The following is a 20,482-nucleotide window of genomic DNA, read 5'->3' as shown; positions in this document are numbered from 1 at the left end:
TATATATATATATATATATATATATATATACACACACACATTAACTTAGATTTCTATAACATAAGTGGTCTTGCGTCGAGGAGTTGACATCCAAAAAGAGTCTTGTAGTTTAAACTCATCGTAACGGGGGAAAAAAACAGTTTTTGCCTCATTCTCAGAAACTCCAAAAGCACAAAAAGGCAACACTATGATGTCAAAAAGGGATTCCACATTCTTGCTTAATGTTATTCACAGCATGGCGGACATCAACGCCGTATATGCAGCATGTGTGTGTGTGTGTGTGTATGTGTGTGTGGACGCGTGTTAAAGATACAAATACTGATATGCACAAAGACCTAAAAATTTAGCAATTTCTATGAAAGAATTATATACAGAATTGCAGCATTAACATGAACAGGAGGTTTGCAATAACTCCACCATGTCGTGCAGATGATTTCCAGGTCAGGCCAGTTCACAGGAATGATAAAAGGAGCACTGTAAAAAAAAGCTCCTTTTCTCCAAACAACTCTGCAACCTGTTTTGTTTTCTGTCATTATGGATGTGCCATAGACAGGATCATGTATATATTCATTTGCTGTTTTTTTCAGTCTTCTGCTCTTAAAATTCAATAAAAAAAATTCCTTTAAGAATTTGATGTTTTTTTTAAAGCTACTTGAGAAACAAAACAGTGCAAGAGGTGTGAACGAGTCGCAGGCCGCCCACTGGAGGAGCGGAGGACAAGGGCGTGCTATAAGAAGGGGTTTGTGGATGAGCCTCCTGCAGGAAACTGTGCTGCTGGTGCCCCTGCCTGCAAGAGAAAAGAAAAAAGATAAATGTGATGACAAGAAGAAACCGAAACCCAACAGATTTAGTGTCAAAATAAAGTTATTTTATAAATAAACAAATAAAAATAAGACTTACATTAACATTTGGAATATAAAAAAATCTATCTACCTATCATTATAATTATACATTAATAAGATTTAACTTAATTATTTTGTAAAGTAAACGAATAAAAGTAAGAGACTCAAATGAACATTTAGAGTAGAATGTAAGCTATAAAATGTACAATATATTAATTATTAATTGTAAATTAATAACAGATCTGACTGAATAAATACAAATACAAATAAATACAATACAATACAAATAAAATGACTAAAATGAAGAGACTCAAAGTAACATTTGGAATAAAATGAAGACTTTTAAAATATTATAATTATAATACATAAATTTTTTTTAATATATACTGTAGATTGCAATAAATCAAAATGAGTAATTTAACACACCAGGAAGGGATTGTTGGTTACTCCAGGCGCCGTCATGTTCTGTCCAAACGGAGTGACTTTACCCTGACCAAATGCAGCAAAACCTCCTAATGAAAAAGAGACAAATATGTGAATACAAAAAAAGAAATGTGACCATGTAAAACAGTCTTTTTCGCTGAAGTACAGCTGAAACATTCTACATAAAGCTGCATGACATTGGAATTAATTGTACACCATGAATATAATGGTATTAAAATCACTGCAGCAAGTCTTTCTCAGCCCCTACCGTTGGGTTGTTGGGGATACGCGTGCTGCTGGGGGAACGGCTGTCCAGGAAACGCTTGCTGGAAGTTTCCACTGAAGCTGGTGGGAAGGTTGTACGCAGCAGCGTTTCCAAACCCAGTCGGCATGCTCATGGACGGAGGACCGAAAGAGGCTGTGGGACACAAAGAGCTCTGTGCTAACATCTCAGTTTGACATACATATACGTGCCGTTCTTGGCCAATCTGTGAGATGCACTGACAATGTTTGCTCTTCAATTTCACTTGAAACAATCTTTAAACAACAGCTGAACTAGCTGACTAATTAACTTTAACTTATCAGTGGATTTGAAATGGAACTTTTCAGGAATCCAACACTCCACTGAGAAAAGCAAAGTTATTTAAGAGTCAAAGCAAATCCAATTTTAAATTTGGAAGACAAACCTAAAATAATATGTACTGACAAATCAATCACAGTAAGCCTAGGAAAAAGGGTCATGTTGACTTTTTAAAAATAGCACTTCCTCTATTTTTATCCTGAGTACAGAAATCTGTGGCAATGAGTCTGCAAAACATGACAAAAGCTTCACAGCAAAAAAGGAGGAAAGACAATACAGAACAAAGAACCAACAGTTTCCAATACTAACGTTATTCAATCAACATCAGCAAGTATATGAAAAATATATAAAAAAATATATATATATATATATATATATATATATATATATACACACACCTGTACAACCTGTTCAAATGTTTGGGGTCAGATTTGTTTTGGAAAAAGGAAATGTATCTAATATGACTATTAAGCAGCAGAACTGTTTTCAGCATGAATCATAAGAGGAACCAAATCATGTGACACTGAAGACTGGAGTAATGATGCTGAACATTCAGCTCTGCCATCACAGGAATAAATTACTTTTTAAAAACTGTAAATTTAAATTGTAATCATATTTTACAACAGCTCTGCTTTTATTGTATTTCTGATCAAATACCCTTGGTGAGCATAATAGACTTCTTCCAAAACATACAAATCGTACCCCAAAACATTTGAACGGTTGCATTACATAACAAAACATCAAAACAAGTGGCTGAGAAAAGCTCTTGCATTTCATTTATTTGCAGATGCCACTTGGCTTGATATTTTATATCTCATGAAATAAACACACTTTTAAGTGGCTATTGAACATATGCATTTGTTCAATTTTCATTTTCAATGACAGCTGAAGTGAACATGGGATATTGATACTTTATCTGGGGTTCATCAACCTCAGATTAAAGACAACACAAGCACACTTTTCTTTAATGGGGTCAAAAGGTCAGGATGACCACAGAATAGCGGTCAGCATAGTTTATAAAGCCAACTAGTCTACAGTCAAGGCCAAGCCCCAGAAAATGAGAGAAAGAGAGAAACGGACATACCGAAGTGGGCCGCAGGGTAAGCCTGACCCAGCAGGGGTCCTAACATATCTGATCAGCATGTCAAGAACACAACCAGACAAAACCATCAGTCGCAGCTCACTCCAGTTGAGCTTTTCTCTCACTTTTGGCCTATATATAAATTTCAGGGGACAAAAAAAATCTGCTTCTCATTCACATTTAACCAAAGATGCCTCCCCTTCCTGCCTTTTTTCTTTCTCTCTCTGGAACATGAACACACACAACATTTATCCGCTGCAGGGATGTAGAGACCCAAAAATCTCTGCAGCTCTTCTGCGGTGGCTTTGTATCTTGCGTGTGTAAAAGCAATCTCAAGCTGTTAGCTCCTAGCATGGATACCGGGGGTATCTGACCCACTTAAAACTCTTCACAAAGCCCTCTGGTGTGTTAAATAAATGAGACACAAAACAAGAGCTGCTTAAACTCGTTTAAAACCGAGGACAAAGCCCACTGTTAATTCTGAGAAGATTCTCTGCGACTAAGATTAACTAAGATTAACTTAAACTAAGATTTAGCAGGTAGACCTAAGCCCTGTACATACCTGCTGTGGCCACACCCACTCCTGGTACTGCTGCTCTTCCATTGGTCTGAAACGGGTTAGTGGGAGGAGCCTGCGGAGCCCCGGGAGCGACGAATGGATTCGTCGAAGGTCCTGTTAAAAAACACATGAGAGATGTAAGAGATTTACTGAATGGATATCTCAAATAGATTTCAAAGATGCTTACCTCCAAAAACCTGAGGCATGCTGGGTAAACCCTGTTGTGCTTGAACTGGAGGAGCAGCCGTAGAGGATCCAAACATAGACCTGAATGCGAGAGTGGAAAGAGAGCTTAACACGCCAGAGAAAAAGACATTGAGAAGTAAAGGGCCATGTATCTTTCTAGTCTCACCCTTGTGCGGTGGTGGCAGTGTTGTAGCCGCTCACGTTTGGCACTGAAGCGCTAAAGACATTGTCTAGTACAGCTAGAGCAGCGTAGCGATTGCCGCCCAACAGAGCCACCTGTGGAGGTGGAGGACCCACACCTGCTGACGGAGGGGCTGAACTCGTTCCTGTGGAGAGAGACAGAAAGTGGTTATTTTTAGCCATTTTTTGTGTACCCCACAAAAAACATGTACCCCAGTTTTTATTGTATTAATAAATAAGATTTTGAAAAGATTTCTTGTGCTTTGTAGCTTCACATAGCATTTGACTGAAAAATGGACAGAAAAATGAGTCAATGTTCAAAAACTGTAATTTCATTCCTGGATGTACCTTGCTCAGGTTTGCTGCCAAACATGTTGTCGAGGTCGGCGAGGGCTGCGTATCGGTCTGAAGAGACGCTGACTGCTTCCACTTTATGCCCCTCTCCCACTGAGTTACTCTGGGTGGAGCTAATTGAGGTGAAATCAGCACCGCAAGATTTGGGGAAGTTTTCGAAGTCTGCAAAGTTCGCATTAGCTAGTCCTGATGAACTGCCTGTGGAAAGGAAAGAAAGGATGAGCAAATATGTGACAGAGCGAAAGAATGTTCAACAGCAATGCTCCCTCTAAGTTTTGTTGTTGTGGAGCACCTTGTGCCATTTACCACATTTTGTTTTAATAAATTAAGGATAAGCTAAAAACATGGAAATCCTATTTTTTTTATTATTAATTTATATAATAGCATTTTAATTGTTTAATAATATATGTGTGAAGAATATATATATACACACACATATACATATATATATACACACACACACACAAATGTGTGTATGTATTACACACACACATTTATGTGCATGTGTATAAATATAAATCTATATATATATATATACACACACATGCTATATACATACACACATTTATGTATATGTGTGTATATATAAAAATCTATATATATATATATTTATATTTATACACACATATACATAAATGTGTGTAATACATACACACATTTCTGTGTATATATATATATACACACATATATATATATGTGTGTATATATAAAAATCTATATATATATATATTTATATTTATACACACATATACATAAATGTGTGTAATACATACACACATTTCTGTGTATATATATATATACACACATATATATATATGTGTGTATATATAAAAATCTATATATATATATATTTATATTTATACACACATATACATAAATGTGTGTAATACATACACACATTTCTGTGTATATATATATATACACACATATATATATATGTGTGTATATATAAAAATCTATATATATATATATTTATATTTATACACACATATACATAAATGTGTGTAATACATACACACATTTCTGTGTATATATATATATACACACATATATATATATGTGTGTATATATAAAAATCTATATATATATATATTTATATTTATACACACATATACATAAATGTGTGTAATACATACACACATTTCTGTGTATATATATATATACACACATATATATATATGTGTGTATATATAAAAATCTATATATATATATATTTATATTTATACACACATATACATAAATGTGTGTAATACATACACACATTTCTGTGTATATATATATATACACACATATATATATATGTGTGTATATATAAAAATCTATATATATATATATTTTTTTATACTATTTTTAAATATATAAATCTATAACAAATACATAAAATGCATACAGTATGTCCAAATAAAAATATATTATAGAATTATACATACTATTATAAAATAATGCATTTATTATATTACAAATGTAACACAATTTAAAAACTTTGTGTCAAGATAGCTTTTCCCTTAATCTCAAGAATGGTGTGTTATATTCACAGTACAGCTCAATGTGACCCAAAACGCTTTTTCCCTCTGCGCAGGAACAACATCAGGAGCGGAAGGAAAATCAGATTTTACACCACTGCAATGAAGTGTCACAAGTAGGAAAACAGCATCAAATTAACTGGGGGGTTAGCGTGTGTACGAAAGACACAGAAAGGCCCACAAGCTGCGACTTACTGTGCATGGCCAGTGGAGGCATCGATGAGGTAAACTCGCCCACACTGCTGTTGTATACTGACGAACGCACAGGAAATGAGTGAATGACAGCGCAAGAATGTTAAGAAAAGCAGAAAAGAAAAAACGTCAAAGTAATAGAAATTAGACAACTATAAAGAAAGAAGAAAAAATAAGTTTGTCGTCAGTAAGATTTTTCTCTTGTGCTTGCCAACGCTGCATATATTTGATAAAAAATACAGTAAAAACAGTAATATTGTGATATATATTACAATATATAATTTATTCCTGTGATACAAAGCGGAATTTTCAGCATCATTACTCCAGTCTTCAGTATCACATGATCCTTCAGAAAAGGTTCTAATATGCAAAAACAGTTGCTTAATGTTTTTGTGAAAACTGATACATTTTCTTTAAGGATTCTTTGATTAATGGAAAGTTTAAAAGAACAGCATTTATTTGAAATATAAATCTTTTGTAACACTATAAATGCTTTAACTGTCACTTTTGATCAAATTGGCTTAGAGTTGCACATTTAGAAAATTAAGCAAAAACAGAAGAAAAATAAGTCAAGCTGATATAGTGAGGAACTGAAATGACAGAAAATCAACCAGATGTTTCTGCACCCACCACTGGAAACATCAAGTGACTTATTTATTTTTTTTATTAGAGAGAATTTAAAGTTTAACCAGAGCACCACTGAAAAAAGAAGAATGTTTAAGAAGTGATAATGTATATAAACAGCAATGAAAAAAGACACACAAAAAGAATAACTATTATGTGACATTTCTAACAACACAACTTGGACAATGAGCCATTTCTAACAGGAGGTTTGAGGTAAATGAATGTTCATATGTGTTTTGTACCTGGTTGTGCGGCTTGAAATGGGGCTTGTGGAGCTGATGGAAATGTCGCTGTGGTTTGAGCAGCAGAACTATTATTAAACGCATCAAAATTCGCAAAGTCCGCATTAGAATTTGCATTCTGCGCTGCTGGGGTCCACCACAAACAAACAAGCAAACAAACACAAACAGAAAATGGAATGAGGAATGACAGTGAAACAAGGATGAAACTATGGGATAAACATATCAAGCATTTAGGTCAATTTAGGAGATTAGGAAAATTCCTCTTAAAAATTCAATTAATTCTCACATTTCATTTAAAATTCGAACTTGTTCATTTAGCAAATCTAAACAGTAATGGTTCTGACTTATAAATGCTGGTTGCTTAAGAAGATATAACATACACTGATATAAAGTGAATTATATAATGCTTAATAACACAAACCCACTAAAAACCCACAAATAAAACTACACACAGACAAATACAGATGACATGAACAGAAACCTCTACCTAGAATGCACTAGCTCCAGCCGTGCACATTTTAACAGACAAGGCAGGTTTGGCCATAATGGCTTCCAAATGGTGTGTGTGTGTTTACCTCCGAACCTGTTTACTGGCATTAACCGATTCAAACGCACAACCATTATCCTCTAGAGATGCCAGTAAACATTAGTGGTTTATATTTCATGAGAAGTTTTGTGGCAGTGGCTGTCAATAAGTCTAGTGCAGCATGATGGGGACTAGGAGTTGTCCTAACCTTTTTTAATGGATGGTTTAGTTTGTTAGTGTAGCGCGAGTGTGTTCTTACCCAAATGACTGTTGAAATGTGCAAAGTTGGCAAAGTTTGCGTTGCCTGTGGACTGCGAGTGCGGAGCTGCAAAAATGTCGCCACCTAGATCGCTAAGCAGATTGAACCTCCTGTCCTGATGCTGCTGCTGCTGCTGCTGGGTCAGCTGAGTGCGTGACACAACCGGAGACTGAGAGAGCAAGCCAAAAAAAAAACAGAAATATGTATGAAGAAAGTAGTTTGTATATAGTTAGGATAGTTTGGCGTAAGTCTCTTATGCTCACCAAGGCTGCATTTATTTAATCTAAAATATTTGATCTAATATTATTACAATTTAAAATAACTATCTTCTACTTTAATACATTTCAAAATGTAATTTATTCCTGTGATGCAAAACCGAATTTTCAGCATCATTAGTACAGCCTTCAGTGTTACATGATCCTTCAGAAATCATTCAAATATGCCGATTTGCTGCTCAAGAAAAATTTCTTACCATTATCAACGTTGAAAATGCTTGTGCTGTTTAATATTTCTATGGAAACCACGATACTTTTTTTTTTTACAGAATTCTTTGTGAATACAAAGCTTAAAAAAAAACATTTATTTGAAATTGAAATAAGTGTTTTTACTGACACTGATCAATGTAATGCATCCTTTTATTCACAGTATTGTATACGTTAGTTTTGTTACCTGGCTGGGTGTTTTTTTGTTGAGGTGTAAAGTGGGTACTGATTCCCCCAGTAATGTTTTGAGAGGTCGGACTTCTGGAGTGCTGCTGGTGCTGCTAGCAGATGAACCAGAGATTGACGCGTGAACCGACGCCACCGTCTTAGCCTGCTCTGGAGGAACATACCTGAGAGAAAGACATTTAAATGAGAAGAGAACACATACACAACAATGTGTTCATTTTATCCTTATCATACTGAGAAAAATATTTGCCTATACAAATATAATCTTAGAGGTGCATAGTGAACACTGGGAAAGTTTCAGGAAATACCAGGATAAAATGAATCCATTTGAAACCACAAATGCAAAATAAAGTGCAAATCAAGACTATGAGAACCACTTACATGTGCATTTCAGTTTATATTCATATTTTATTTTCACAACTCATGCCCATTTATTTGTTTTGTAATAAGTGGGATAATGTACAGCTCACTTTGCATAGTGGTTTATTGTGTGATAATGATGACTGAATGAACATGATTCCTGTTAAATATCAAATATAATAAAGAACATTTCAGCCCATGTTGTCTCTCACCATCGCTTCTTTTCGTATTTGTCCTGAAGAAACTCTTTGACTTTCTGAGGTTCTCTGAAGTCTGGGATGGCCAGGTTTCTGTCATCATAAAGGCTGAGCCATATCCGTTTACATACCTGCATATACATGAAAGCACACACACGAAGAGAGAGAAGGAGAGAGGTCAGACATTCAAATATACCATAAACATGTGAAACAGAGATTCATATGTCAGAAAACAAGATTTTTTTTTAACAGCAACTCAGTCACTTTAATCCTCAGTTTATTAGAAAAGACAGAAAAACAGAACGATCCTTCAGACAGACAGTATCTCTTTCTCACTGCCTCATGTGTGTGAAAAAAACAATGCAGTCATTCATACTAAGGAAAGTCTCACTTTGAATACACACATGCACACACACACACACATTCTTAAAAAGGAAACCATAATCTCAAGATGACATTTGAGAAAACATTTAAATAAACTCTTCTTGTTGAGTCAAACACACATGCACTCAGATAACACAACTGATAAATAAATAATTAAACCGTAAGGCTTTGCAACCACTACATACCAAGTGTTATGTGTGAAACCTCTCACAGCAGTAAAGACACTGCCTCCATTTAGATATAATCAATGCAGATACACATTTGTGTATTTTTATACACACATACACACACCCACAGGAAACAGTGGTAGCAGCTTATTAATTATGAATAGCAACAGCAGAGTGAAGACACAATCACTTGACTCTGATGAGGAGCTGTACACACACTCTCAAGGAAGGGCTCTATGAGCCTCAAACATTAATGTATTAACACTTTGTGTTTGTATGAACTGGTCTTGCTGGTCCAAAAGAGGCCAGGTTGGGCTCATTCATGAAATAAAAGCGCAAAAATTACCCAGAAATCAGTGCATCTGCCTTCAACAGTTCAGAATGGCATACTAAATATATGACCACTGAATATTATCAAAAAAAGCAAGACATATTGAAACAATACATTTTGTCACATGACGTTTAACAACCATCAAATTACTGAACTAAATACAGATAAACTCTCAATTACGTTAATTTTTTCTTTGTCCGACAAGCAATAAATTGACAGGATTAATAATCTGTACAACTGTGTCTTATTGGTTTCAAAAACCTTTGAGTGAATAGCACGAAAAAAAATTAAATAAACTGCAAAAAATAATGTAACTGTGCATATTTAAAATAGCCAAACACAAAGGCTTATCAACTTTTAAAAGGATGGTAAATGCAATTTATACACACTTCTATTAAAATGTTTGGGGTCACTACATTTTTTTTTATTTATTAAGAAAACTATTTTTATTCATCAAGGATGGAATAAAATGTAATTGTTTAAACAGTAAGTTGATCAAAATTATATTTCAAATAAATGTTGTTCTTTTAAATGTTTTATTTACCAAAAAAATCCTGACTGTTTTCAACATTGATAATATTAAAGGAAAGTTTCTTGAGCAGCAAATCAGCATATTACAATGACTTCTGAATGAAAATGTAACACTGAAGACTGGAGTAATAACTGATAAAAATTCAGCTTTACCATCACAGGAATAAATTTCATTTTATTCAAATAGAAAAGTATTATCTTAAATTGTAACAATATTTCACAATATTTGTGTTTTACTGTATTGTTTATCAAAAAATGTAGCCTTTGTGAGCATAAGAGACTTAAAGAGATTTAAAAAATCTTACCAACCTCAGACTTTTAATAGTAGTGAATCTTGCGTTGTTCATAAAGATCATTCGTGCAACCAAACTCTGCAATATTTTGCCGCAAATTAATCTGTTACTTAGTAAACTAGACAAATTACTGAAGTCCTGCCAACATCAACAGTTTGCGTGACATGCCCTCATCATCGAAAACCAAATCAGAAGTTCAGACTGACAGATGCTGTGAGATTTTAATACACCAAACCTGCAGTGTGTTCAAGCCGGTTTGAATTGGGACCCACATAAAACAACGTCATAAAACAAAATGTCCACACACACACACACACACGCACGCACACGCACACGCGCGCACACACACACACCATTCTGAAGTTCATTATGGTTTAAACAGGAGATTATAGCATGTGTGTAATGAGAAACAGAGCGCTCAAATAAGACTCTTCTCGGCACGCAACATCATTTCCAGCTCATCCTCGTAAATCAGGCCTCACGAGACCTGGGAAAAATCCCAGGAATGTTGAGTTAAGCAGAGACAGAGAAAGGGAAGAGGGAGAAGAAAAGTGGTCTCATCAGTGGTCGCCTAGAAGAAGCTCTTAGAGAAACCTAGACTTTAGAAGAGATCACACCTGCCTTAAAAAAAGCTGGATTCTTTGATGAACAGAAAATTTTAAAGAATAATTTTTTTGAATAAATATTTTGTAACAATGTAAAAGTCACTTTTGACTAATTTAATGCATATTTGCTAAGTAAAAATATGAATTACTTTTATAATAAAAAAAAAAAAACAAATAAAAAATAAATAAGAAATACTAGAACTACTTTTTTTTAACACAAATAACAATTTTATAGCTGTTACTCACCGTTCAAGCTATGCATGTGTTAAAAAAAAAATTTCACAGAAATTCCTGTTATCTTATCATAGGCATCTGTTACCCCATAAATCATCAGCTCATTGGTATCCAGATATCAGCACAGACAGCCCACACAGATGACGACACATTTGCTATGTCATTAATAACACCACTGCACTTTCGACTGCGCCATCATCAATTACCTCATTTCCATGCTTCTGTAGAAATTCTATTTCCTGTTGCGTGAAGGTCGTCATGGAGATGGACTTCACTCTGTGGGGGGGATTCAGGCCTCGTCTAAAGGGAAGAGAAAGAGAGATAGGAGATAAAATTATAACATGTTAATTAAATAAAGTGCTGTAAATCGCTTGCAGTGTGAATTAGATTTTCTGCTCGCTGTCGCTGTAACTCTTCATTACAAACCTGCTTATTACACACAGATCTAGGACAAGGACAAAGTCAGACTACTCGGCACCTCGCCAAGTCTGTGTGTGGAGAGAACGGGAGCGTATGTGTGTATGAGGGGGGCGGAAGAAAGTGATAGTGTAAAGAGAGAGGTGAGCTAATGATGGAACGACCGCATTTAAGAGATGAGAACACATAAACAGCACTAGGAAGTCGTAATTAACTGTAGGAAACTGGATTTTCTGAGTTAAAATTATGTCATGTCAATTAAAGAATCATGGTGGAATATGGGTCATAATTAAGCCATTTTATAAGACAAAAGGCTTTCCTATCATTCTTCAACAGAACAAGAATGATAAAATATTTAAAGCTTCAATTACACACACAAGGACTTAATCATGAATCTGTGTAAACATCGTAAAACTGTTCTTACATAAATTGCCTCACTGAAAGGAATGCAACAATTTAGAAGGATGGTTTATAAATGAATAATACATTTTTGCTGAATCACATCCCTAATTTCATCTTTACCTCTTATTTCGATAATACTGTTAAAAAAGAAAAATGTGAACAAAAATAAAAAGTGTAAAAGAGAGAAAACAATATGCACACATCCGTTCTAAGTTTGAGGTCAGTGAGACTTTGTTTTATATATTTTACTCCCAAAGGCTGCATTTATTTGATGGACATACAGTAAAAAGTAATATTATGAAATATTACATCTTAAAAACTCTTTTCTATTTTAATACATTTTAAAATATAGTTTTTTTCCTATGATGTCAAAGCTGATTTTTCAGAAATCCTTCTAATATGCTGATTTGGTGTTCAATAAACATTTCTTCTTATTAATTAATGTTGTTGTTGCTTAATATTTTTGTGGAAACTGTGACAATTGTTTGTGGAAATCATGACTTTTTTTGAGATTCTATGATGAATATGTTCAAAAGAACAATTTATTTAAAATTGAAATATTTAGTCACTTTATAAATGTCTTTATTAAAGGGTTAGTTCACCCAAAAATGTAAATTTGCCCATAAATTACTCACCCTCAAGTCATCCTAGGTGTATATGACTTTCTTCTTTCAGATGAATCCAGTCTAAGTTATATTAAAAATTGTCTTTAATCTTTCAAGCTGTTTCATGGCACTCAGCGGGTGCTGCATGCATCAGTCCAAAAGCAGTTAAATAACATGTGCCCATCCATAAAAAAAAAAAAGTGTCTCACATGGCTCCGGGGGGTGAACAAAGGCCTTTTGTAGCGAATCGATGCAGTTTTGTAAGAAAAATATCCATATTCAAAACATAATAGTCACTTGAATCTAGCTTGCGCTCACTGTTATACACTGGAAGCAGTTCCGGGCGGATCATTTTTGGGTGAACTAACCCTTTAAAAAGTATTAATTTCTTCCAAAAAAAAAATCTTTCTGAACAGTACTATAATTGTCCAGTAACTTCACTAAAATTGAATTACAAAACATAAGAACCTCCCAGGAAGAACTAGATGAGAAACTGAAGACAACTGGAGGAGCATCTGAGGATTCAATGCGTCTTTGAACGTGCATGTGTGTTTACTCCACAGCCTCATGATCTTTGAACACTTGATCTCTGAATGCCCAAGAGCAATGTAAACATGTGTAAGGGCTGCCCATTAGAAACCCTGTTTCCTTCCTGTATTTACCCTGTTAGCATGCTCAGATTTGCTCTCTAGGGATCAGAGTCTGTGTACTGGACAAGCCGCCTCTGCTTCTCTTACACATCCGTTTTGTTTTTCCATCCCCTAATCTCTTCCTTTTTCTTTCATCTAATGATGCAGCTAATAACTAACAGGAAGTTCATTTAGGTAGTTAAAGGAACAATTTACCCAATAATAAAATTGTATCTCTTCCTGTCTTTTGTGGAACACAAAACTCATTTTTGGCTGAACTATTTCTTTAAGAAACACTTCCATGCACCTGTTTCTATGCCAGTGCGATGGGAGGGTGCATTTAGCACATGTGTAAGTATGGAAAAGACATTTAAAGCTACTCCGCTGTCCATCTGTGCTGAAACGGGAGACAGTTCATCTGACACCTGAGCCGCAACAGATGTTCAAAACACCATTCACACAAACACACCCCCTCGAAACCCCCAAAAGACGCATACACACACATCAACATGCCACTTCTGCACTAACATTCGCTGCTTGTTTGCATGTGAGAATGCAAGTGCTCTGGTAAATTCCCCCAAAACAATTTTCCACCTCTACAGTTGTCACCTGTTACTTCCTCTACATTATATTATGAGTGTGTGTGTGTGTGTGTGTCTATGGAGACATGAGGCATTCATTGATAAATTCTAAAGGGCATGAACACCAAGGCCTTGGTAAGATTAGACCAGGTGCTAAATTATTTAAACGAACTACTGCGGGCCATTGGCACAGGGTTGGGATTCTATAACCGTGGCCCCCAAGAACCATTCGGGCTAAACTTCCTCAAGCCGAACGTCTAACTAACTCAACAAGTCCCAAAACTTGAAACCAATAGAACCAGGAATAATTCTTCAGCAGTCTCATAGTATAATGCTTGATAATTATGCAAATGTGCTATGAATATGTATTTACATTCATTCATTTGGCAGCTGCTTAAATTCAAGGTGACTTACAGTGCATCTTACTGCAGAGGAAGTCCCTTGAAGTAACCTGAAGTGGATCCTTGCTCAAAAACACAATGGTAAAATTGTGCATATGTACGCAAGTAGTTCATCTAAAACTAAAAATGGTCAGCCTCATGTTGTGTCAAACCTGTATGACTTTCATTTGTGGAACACAAGAAGATACCAGAATGTCCCAGGTGATTATTACATTTTGAATATGGATATTTTTCTTACAAAAACGCATCGATTCGCTACAGGAGGCCTTTGTTCACCCCCCGGAGCTGTGTGAGGCACTTTTTATTATGGATGGATGTGCTTTATTTAACTTCTTTTGGACTGATGAACTGCAACACCCGCTGCCTGCCATTAAACAGCTTGAAAGATCAAAGTCAATTTTTAATATAACTCCGATTGGATTCATCTGAAAGAAGGAAGTCATATACGCCTAGGATGGCTTAAATAATGGGCTAATTTTCATTTTTGGGTGAACTATCCCTTTAATCCGAGTCACCAGGACAACTGAACATTATTTAGATCAGGATTCAGGACACAGCTAGATGGATTTACACCTATCTCGGGCGGCATTGCCAAATGAATGACCCTGACACACATACTACACAAACATGAAGAGTAACCCAGGCCTGATCCCACGTTTACTGGGTTACTTGCATTTGTTCAGAGGGTTTTTATTTGACTAAAGTGTTGCCGCTCAGAGCAGCTTTCAAAAGAGCGCCAATGTTTTGTTTTAATGTTTGAGATGGAAAGTTAGCTAACAGTGCCTAAGGCCAATGCTTAACCTTTAAGAGTAGCGTGTGAGAAAGCCATTTTAGCTGGTGGTGAGAAGCTCTGACATCGACTTCACACACTGGGTGAGCCTGCAAATGCCGCATCTGCTTTCATTAATGAGAAAAGCCACGAGTGTGAGGTGTGCTTGTGTGATTGGTGGTTGTATCAAGGTTGTGTGTGTGTGTGTGTGTGTGTGTGTGTGTGTGAGACGATGATGCTCTGAGCAGGTGGATGATGGGCTCGGGGAAAATGGGTCAGAAACTGGGCGAGTGGCCAGTCTCCACATAGTAATAATGTATGGCAAACAGAGAGAGAAATACACAGTTTTGTGAGGTCTGTGAGAGTGTGGGTGTGTCAGAGTTTACGCAATATTCTAGTTCCTCTTAAGAAATCACTGCAAGCAAAAAATGCTCAAACTTCCTCTGAACACATCAATGCAAGTCATCAGCAAACCCACAAAACACACGCACACACATCAAAAAAGCATCTGACAATGCATGTCTGGAGGAAAGTATTAGGACAGACTACTGTTCAAAAGTTTGGTGTGAGTAAAAGATGTATATATTTTTTAAAATACTAATACGATTATTTAAAAAAAATACTAATACCATTAAAAAAAAAAATTATAATAATTAGAGCCCGACCGATATATAATTTAGCCGATATTATCGGCTGATATGAGCCTGTCACCGATATATCGGTATTGGTGAATATGCTGCCGATTTGGACTTTTTTTTTTACAGAACATATAACGCAGATTAAATGCTTCTGAAAGGTGTAATTACTTAGTTTGTCTAGCAGAGCGTGCTCCATTGTTTGCTACTGGACCCAGGACAGTGTAGTGTAGAGATGCGCAGATGAGCTCAAACTTCACCCCAGTCCGCTGCTTCAAATGATCCGCCCGCCGCCCACCCGCACCTATGTTTGATCGTCACATTATTACGATTCGAATTCTTTGTTTTGCATGATGATGTGATGAATAGATGGTTCTGGTCTGTTGCAGCGCAGACACGGTGTCAGCATAGTTTTTCAGTACAGTCAGTAACGTAGCAGATTGAAAAGTTAATATCTTTCTGCAGTCCAATAGACGGCAGTGCGGTGGTGGCTTGAGTCTGTTGAATGTTGATTTAATGCTACGTTGTCACCTACACTCTTAAAAATAAAGGTGCTTCAAAAGGTTCTTCAAGCTATGCCATAGAAGAACCATTTTTGGTTCCACAAAGAACCATTTGGTCAAAGGTTCTTTAAAGAACCATCTCTTTCTTACCTTTTTATAATCTGAAGAACCTTCTTTCGCCACAAAGAACCTTTTGTGAAACAGAAAGGTTCTTTAGATGTTAAAGGTTCTTTATAGAACCATTTAGACAAAAAGGTTCTTCTATGGCATCGTGAAGCACCTTTATTTTTAAGAGTGTACTTGGAGAGACTCAATGCTAAGTAAATAAACATCAATGCCCTCGTCTTTTACTCTCACAATGAGCTTATCATATTTGTTTGCTACATTAGTATGGCCCTATGATTTCCTCGATGTAGAAAACATGGACGAAATCGCGGAATCCTGTCATAAAAACGGAATTTACTGTATATCGCGGAATTTCATGGAATTTGTCTTATTTTTGATGAATACATAAAAAACAGGTCAGTACATATATATATATATATATAGACTGCGTCTGTGAATATTAAACTGCAAAAAGACGATTTAAATACAAATGTCCTGCATGTTCATTGGATTACCAGAAAATAAATAATATTATTCAACAATATATAGTGAAAAAAATATTATTCATTATTATTATTTATTCATTTTAGATGTTTACATTTGGAAAAGCTGTGCTTCCTGCATAAACTTGCCCCTGTTGGTTTGGCAGTAGCTTGCTTGCCCTACACGGTTACCTTGCTTAATTTCTTAATTCAAGTTATATATATTTTGTTCCATTTGTGTTATTCAAGTTATTTATAATAAGTGAAGTTTACTGTTAAGTGCACTGATGTCAGACTCACTTTGAATAATACATTTTATTGTTAAATACCCTGCCTCCATTACATAGGCCTATGTTTGTCACATCATTATAAGTGTTTGATCACCACATTTGAGTTATCATTGCAAAAAATGTGTTTATGTATGTATAATCTGTTTATGTAGGCTATATACTGTATTCTATATACAGTACCAGTCAAAAGTGTGGACACACGAATGGGAAGTGAGTCCAAACTTTTGACTATACTGTACTAAAATATAGCCTACACAATGAATATCGGCCTATATATCGGTATCAGTCTTTTTTACTCCCTAATATCGGTATCGGCCCCCAAAAAACCCATATCGGTCGGGCTCTAATATAATATTAATCAATCCTGAAAAAGATGTATCACTATTTCCACAAAAATATTTTTAAAGCATCATGTGACATTGAAGACTGGAGTAAAAATTACTGAAAATTCAGCTTTGCCATCACAAGTATAAATTACATTTTAAAATATATTCAAATAGAAAGCAGATTGTGTGTGTGTGTATGTATGTATATGTACAGTGCCTTGCGAAAGTATTCACACCCCTTCATTTCTTTCACATTTTATGTTGCTGCCTTAAAGGGGTCATATGATGTTGCTAAAAAGAACATTATTTTGTGTATTTGGTGTAATGAAATGTGTTTATGCGGTTTAAGGTTCAAAAAACACATTATTTTCCACATACTGTACATTATTGTTTCTACTCTATGCCCGCCTTTCTCAAACGCGGCGATTTTTACAAAGCTCATCGGTCTGAAAAGCGAGGTGTGCTCTGATTGGCCAGCTATCCAGTGCGTTATGATTGGCCGAATACCTCAAGCGTGTGATGGAAATGTTACGCCCCTACCATATTGTTATGCCCTGTCCGGCTGGAGCAACGAGACAAAACATTAAAACCCATTATAAACGAGGCATTTGTTGCATCCAGTGGGGACATAATTACGGATTATAATGACTTGTACTGTCTTTTTACGCGTTGCGTTGCATCACGCCACGTAAACATAAAACCATGTCTGCATTTGTGATCGGAGAAATGACAAACAACAAGTGCTACTCTACACTGCTCAAAACTCACGTTTGAATCGTCAGTGGCAAATTCTTTAAATATAAAAAACGTACTTACAGTCTGTGAGTCAGAACAGCCGGCATTGTAGTCTACTCTACCAGGATCAGGAAACACAGCACGAAGTTGATGTATTTCCTCAGCGACCAGCATGGATCAGCTCTAGGCATAACGAAGCGGATATAGTCCTCTTTTGGAAGACCAAACAAAGTAGTTTCGCTTTCACAATGAAACACACAGCGCCTTCACGACATGGCAGCAGCGGCAACAATACTACAGTGAGAATAAAAGTTACGCCTTCTTTCTTTGCTTGAACATTTGGGCGGCGTTATGCAAATCTTCCCACATCGTGACGTAGACATGTGGGGGCGTGTAAGAACGAGCCGTTTTAGGTAGGCGTGGTTGACTCTTAACTTTTATAAAGAATATCTCTTTGGATTTTAGACTTTAGTCTTTGCAACTTTACAGATCTTCTTTATGCACCAAGAGCTTGTAACACTCCAAAGAGAAAGGAAAAATTTAAATAGCATCATATGACCCCTTTCAGTTAAACTGCTTTAAATTACTTTTTTTCCACATCAATCTACACTCCATACTACACCGTACTGACAAAGCAAAAACAGAAATGTCACAACTTCGTAAATGTATTAAAAATAAAAAACCGAAATAAGTACATTGCATAAGTATTCATATCCTTAACTAAATATTTAGATGAAGAACCTTAACAGCCTCAAGTCTTTTGGGGTATGATGCGACAAGCTTAGTTTGCACATCAGCATTTGGCAATTATCTGCCATCCTTCTCCTCATATCTTCACCTCTCAAGCTCTGTCAGGTTGGATGGGGGCAGATGCACATTTTCAGGTTTCTCCAGAAATATTTGACTGGGTTCAATCCCAGGCTCTGGCTGGGCCATCAAGGACATTCACAGAGTTGTCTATAAGCCACTCTTGCTGTGTGTTTAGGGTCATTGTCCTGTTGGAAGGTGAACCTTCTGCCCAGTCTGAGGTTCTGAATGCTCTGGACTGGGTTTTCATTAAGGCCATCTCTATATTTTGCTGCACTGAGCGTTCCTTCTACTCTGACGAGTCCCTCAGTCCCTGCCGCTGAAAAACAGCCCCTCAGCATGAGGCTGCTACCAGCACACCTTTACTTTTGGGATGGTACTCTTTGTGATGAGCAGAGCTGGGTTCCTTCAAACATGATGCTTAGAATTGAGGTTCATCAGAACAGAGAATCCGCCGCTGAAAAACAGCCCCTCAGCATGAGGCTGCTACCAGCACACCTTTACTTTTGGGATGGTACTCTTTGTGATGAGCAGAGCTGGGTTCCTTCAAACATGATGCTTAGAATTGAGGTTCATCAGAACAGAGAATCCTGTTTCTCAGAGTCTGAGGGTTCTTTAGGTGCTTTTTTGTAAATTCCAAGTGTGTTTTCATGTGTCTTAACTGAAGAGAGGATTGAGTCTTGCCACACCGTCATAAAGCCCAGATCGGTGGAGTGTTGCAGTGATGTTTGTCCCTCTGTAGATTTCTCCTATCTCCACATATGATCATGGAGCTCAACTAGAGTGACCATCAGGTTCTTGGAAGAGTCCTGGTTGTTTCAAACTTCTTCTATTAAGGGTAATAGAAACTACATGCTTCTGTGACCCTTCAATGAAGCAGAATTTTTTTCGATGTGTGGCTTGACACAAACCTGTTTCTGAGCTTTACAGGCAGTTCTTTTGACCTCAGTGCTTGATTTTTGCTCTGATATGCATTATCAGCTGTTAGACCTTTTATTAAGGCGTGTGTGCCTTTCCAAATCATACCCAATCAATTGAATTTGCCACAGGTTAACTTCACTCACTTAGTGTAGTAACATCTACAAGCAGAATGCTCCTGAGCTAAATTTCAACTGTCCCAGATAAGGGTATGAATACTTATGCAATGGAATCATTTTAGTTTTTTATCTGTAATAAATTTGCAAAGATGTTAAAACATTTTTTTTGCTTTACCATTATGGTGTATGGAGTGTATGTGTGTATGTATGTATATGTATATATATATTGGGGTGTAACGGTATGCGTATCGTGTACCGAATGGTTCACGGGCAAATTCCAAATGGAAGTGATCATTCCTATCCCCTTGGAGTGGGGACTTTGGAGTGAGCAAGGCACGTGCGTGCCATTATGTAGTCGTTTGGAATGCACTTGGCAAAGGGAGCGATGTAATTTCCTCATTATCTTCAACTGGGATG

General features: G+C 36.3%; 1 protein-coding gene across 4 annotated transcripts in view; it reads right to left on the bottom strand.

The window, feature by feature from the left end:
- Window positions 1–189: 189 nt before the first annotated feature.
- Window positions 190–20,482, bottom strand: part of LOC107586774 (arf-GAP domain and FG repeat-containing protein 1-like) — a 30,488-nt gene continuing 10,195 nt past the window's right edge. The window contains exons 2-14 of one of the 4 annotated variants that reach the window (XM_016274306.1): window positions 11,548–11,641; window positions 8,812–8,927; window positions 8,241–8,403; window positions 7,572–7,740; window positions 6,787–6,909; window positions 5,924–5,980; window positions 4,200–4,403; window positions 3,838–3,997; window positions 3,673–3,752; window positions 3,489–3,599; window positions 1,534–1,683; window positions 1,269–1,354; window positions 190–787 (exon numbers count right to left, since the gene is read on the bottom strand). In XM_016274306.1, coding sequence (XP_016129792.1) covers window positions 728–787; window positions 1,269–1,354; window positions 1,534–1,683; window positions 3,489–3,599; window positions 3,673–3,752; window positions 3,838–3,997; window positions 4,200–4,403; window positions 5,924–5,980; window positions 6,787–6,909; window positions 7,572–7,740; window positions 8,241–8,403; window positions 8,812–8,927; window positions 11,548–11,641 — 1,573 coding nt within the window. In that variant the 3' untranslated portion in view covers window positions 190–727. Of the gene's footprint in view, window positions 788–1,268; window positions 1,355–1,533; window positions 1,684–3,488; window positions 3,600–3,672; window positions 3,753–3,837; window positions 3,998–4,199; window positions 4,404–5,923; window positions 5,981–6,786; window positions 6,913–7,571; window positions 7,741–8,240; window positions 8,404–8,811; window positions 8,928–11,547; window positions 11,642–20,482 lie in introns of all 4 variants that reach the window. The other 3 variants (XM_016274298.1, XM_016274314.1, XM_016274310.1) reach the window with 3 other exon arrangements.

This window comes from Sinocyclocheilus grahami, unplaced genomic scaffold (genome assembly GCF_001515645.1).
Source record: "Sinocyclocheilus grahami isolate Dianchi unplaced genomic scaffold, SAMN03320097.WGS_v1.1 scaffold6.1, whole genome shotgun sequence".
Classification (NCBI taxonomy): Eukaryota; Metazoa; Chordata; class Actinopteri; order Cypriniformes; family Cyprinidae; genus Sinocyclocheilus; species Sinocyclocheilus grahami.
Note: the sequence above shows the minus strand (reverse complement) of the source record. Positions and strands in the feature narration are given on the sequence as shown.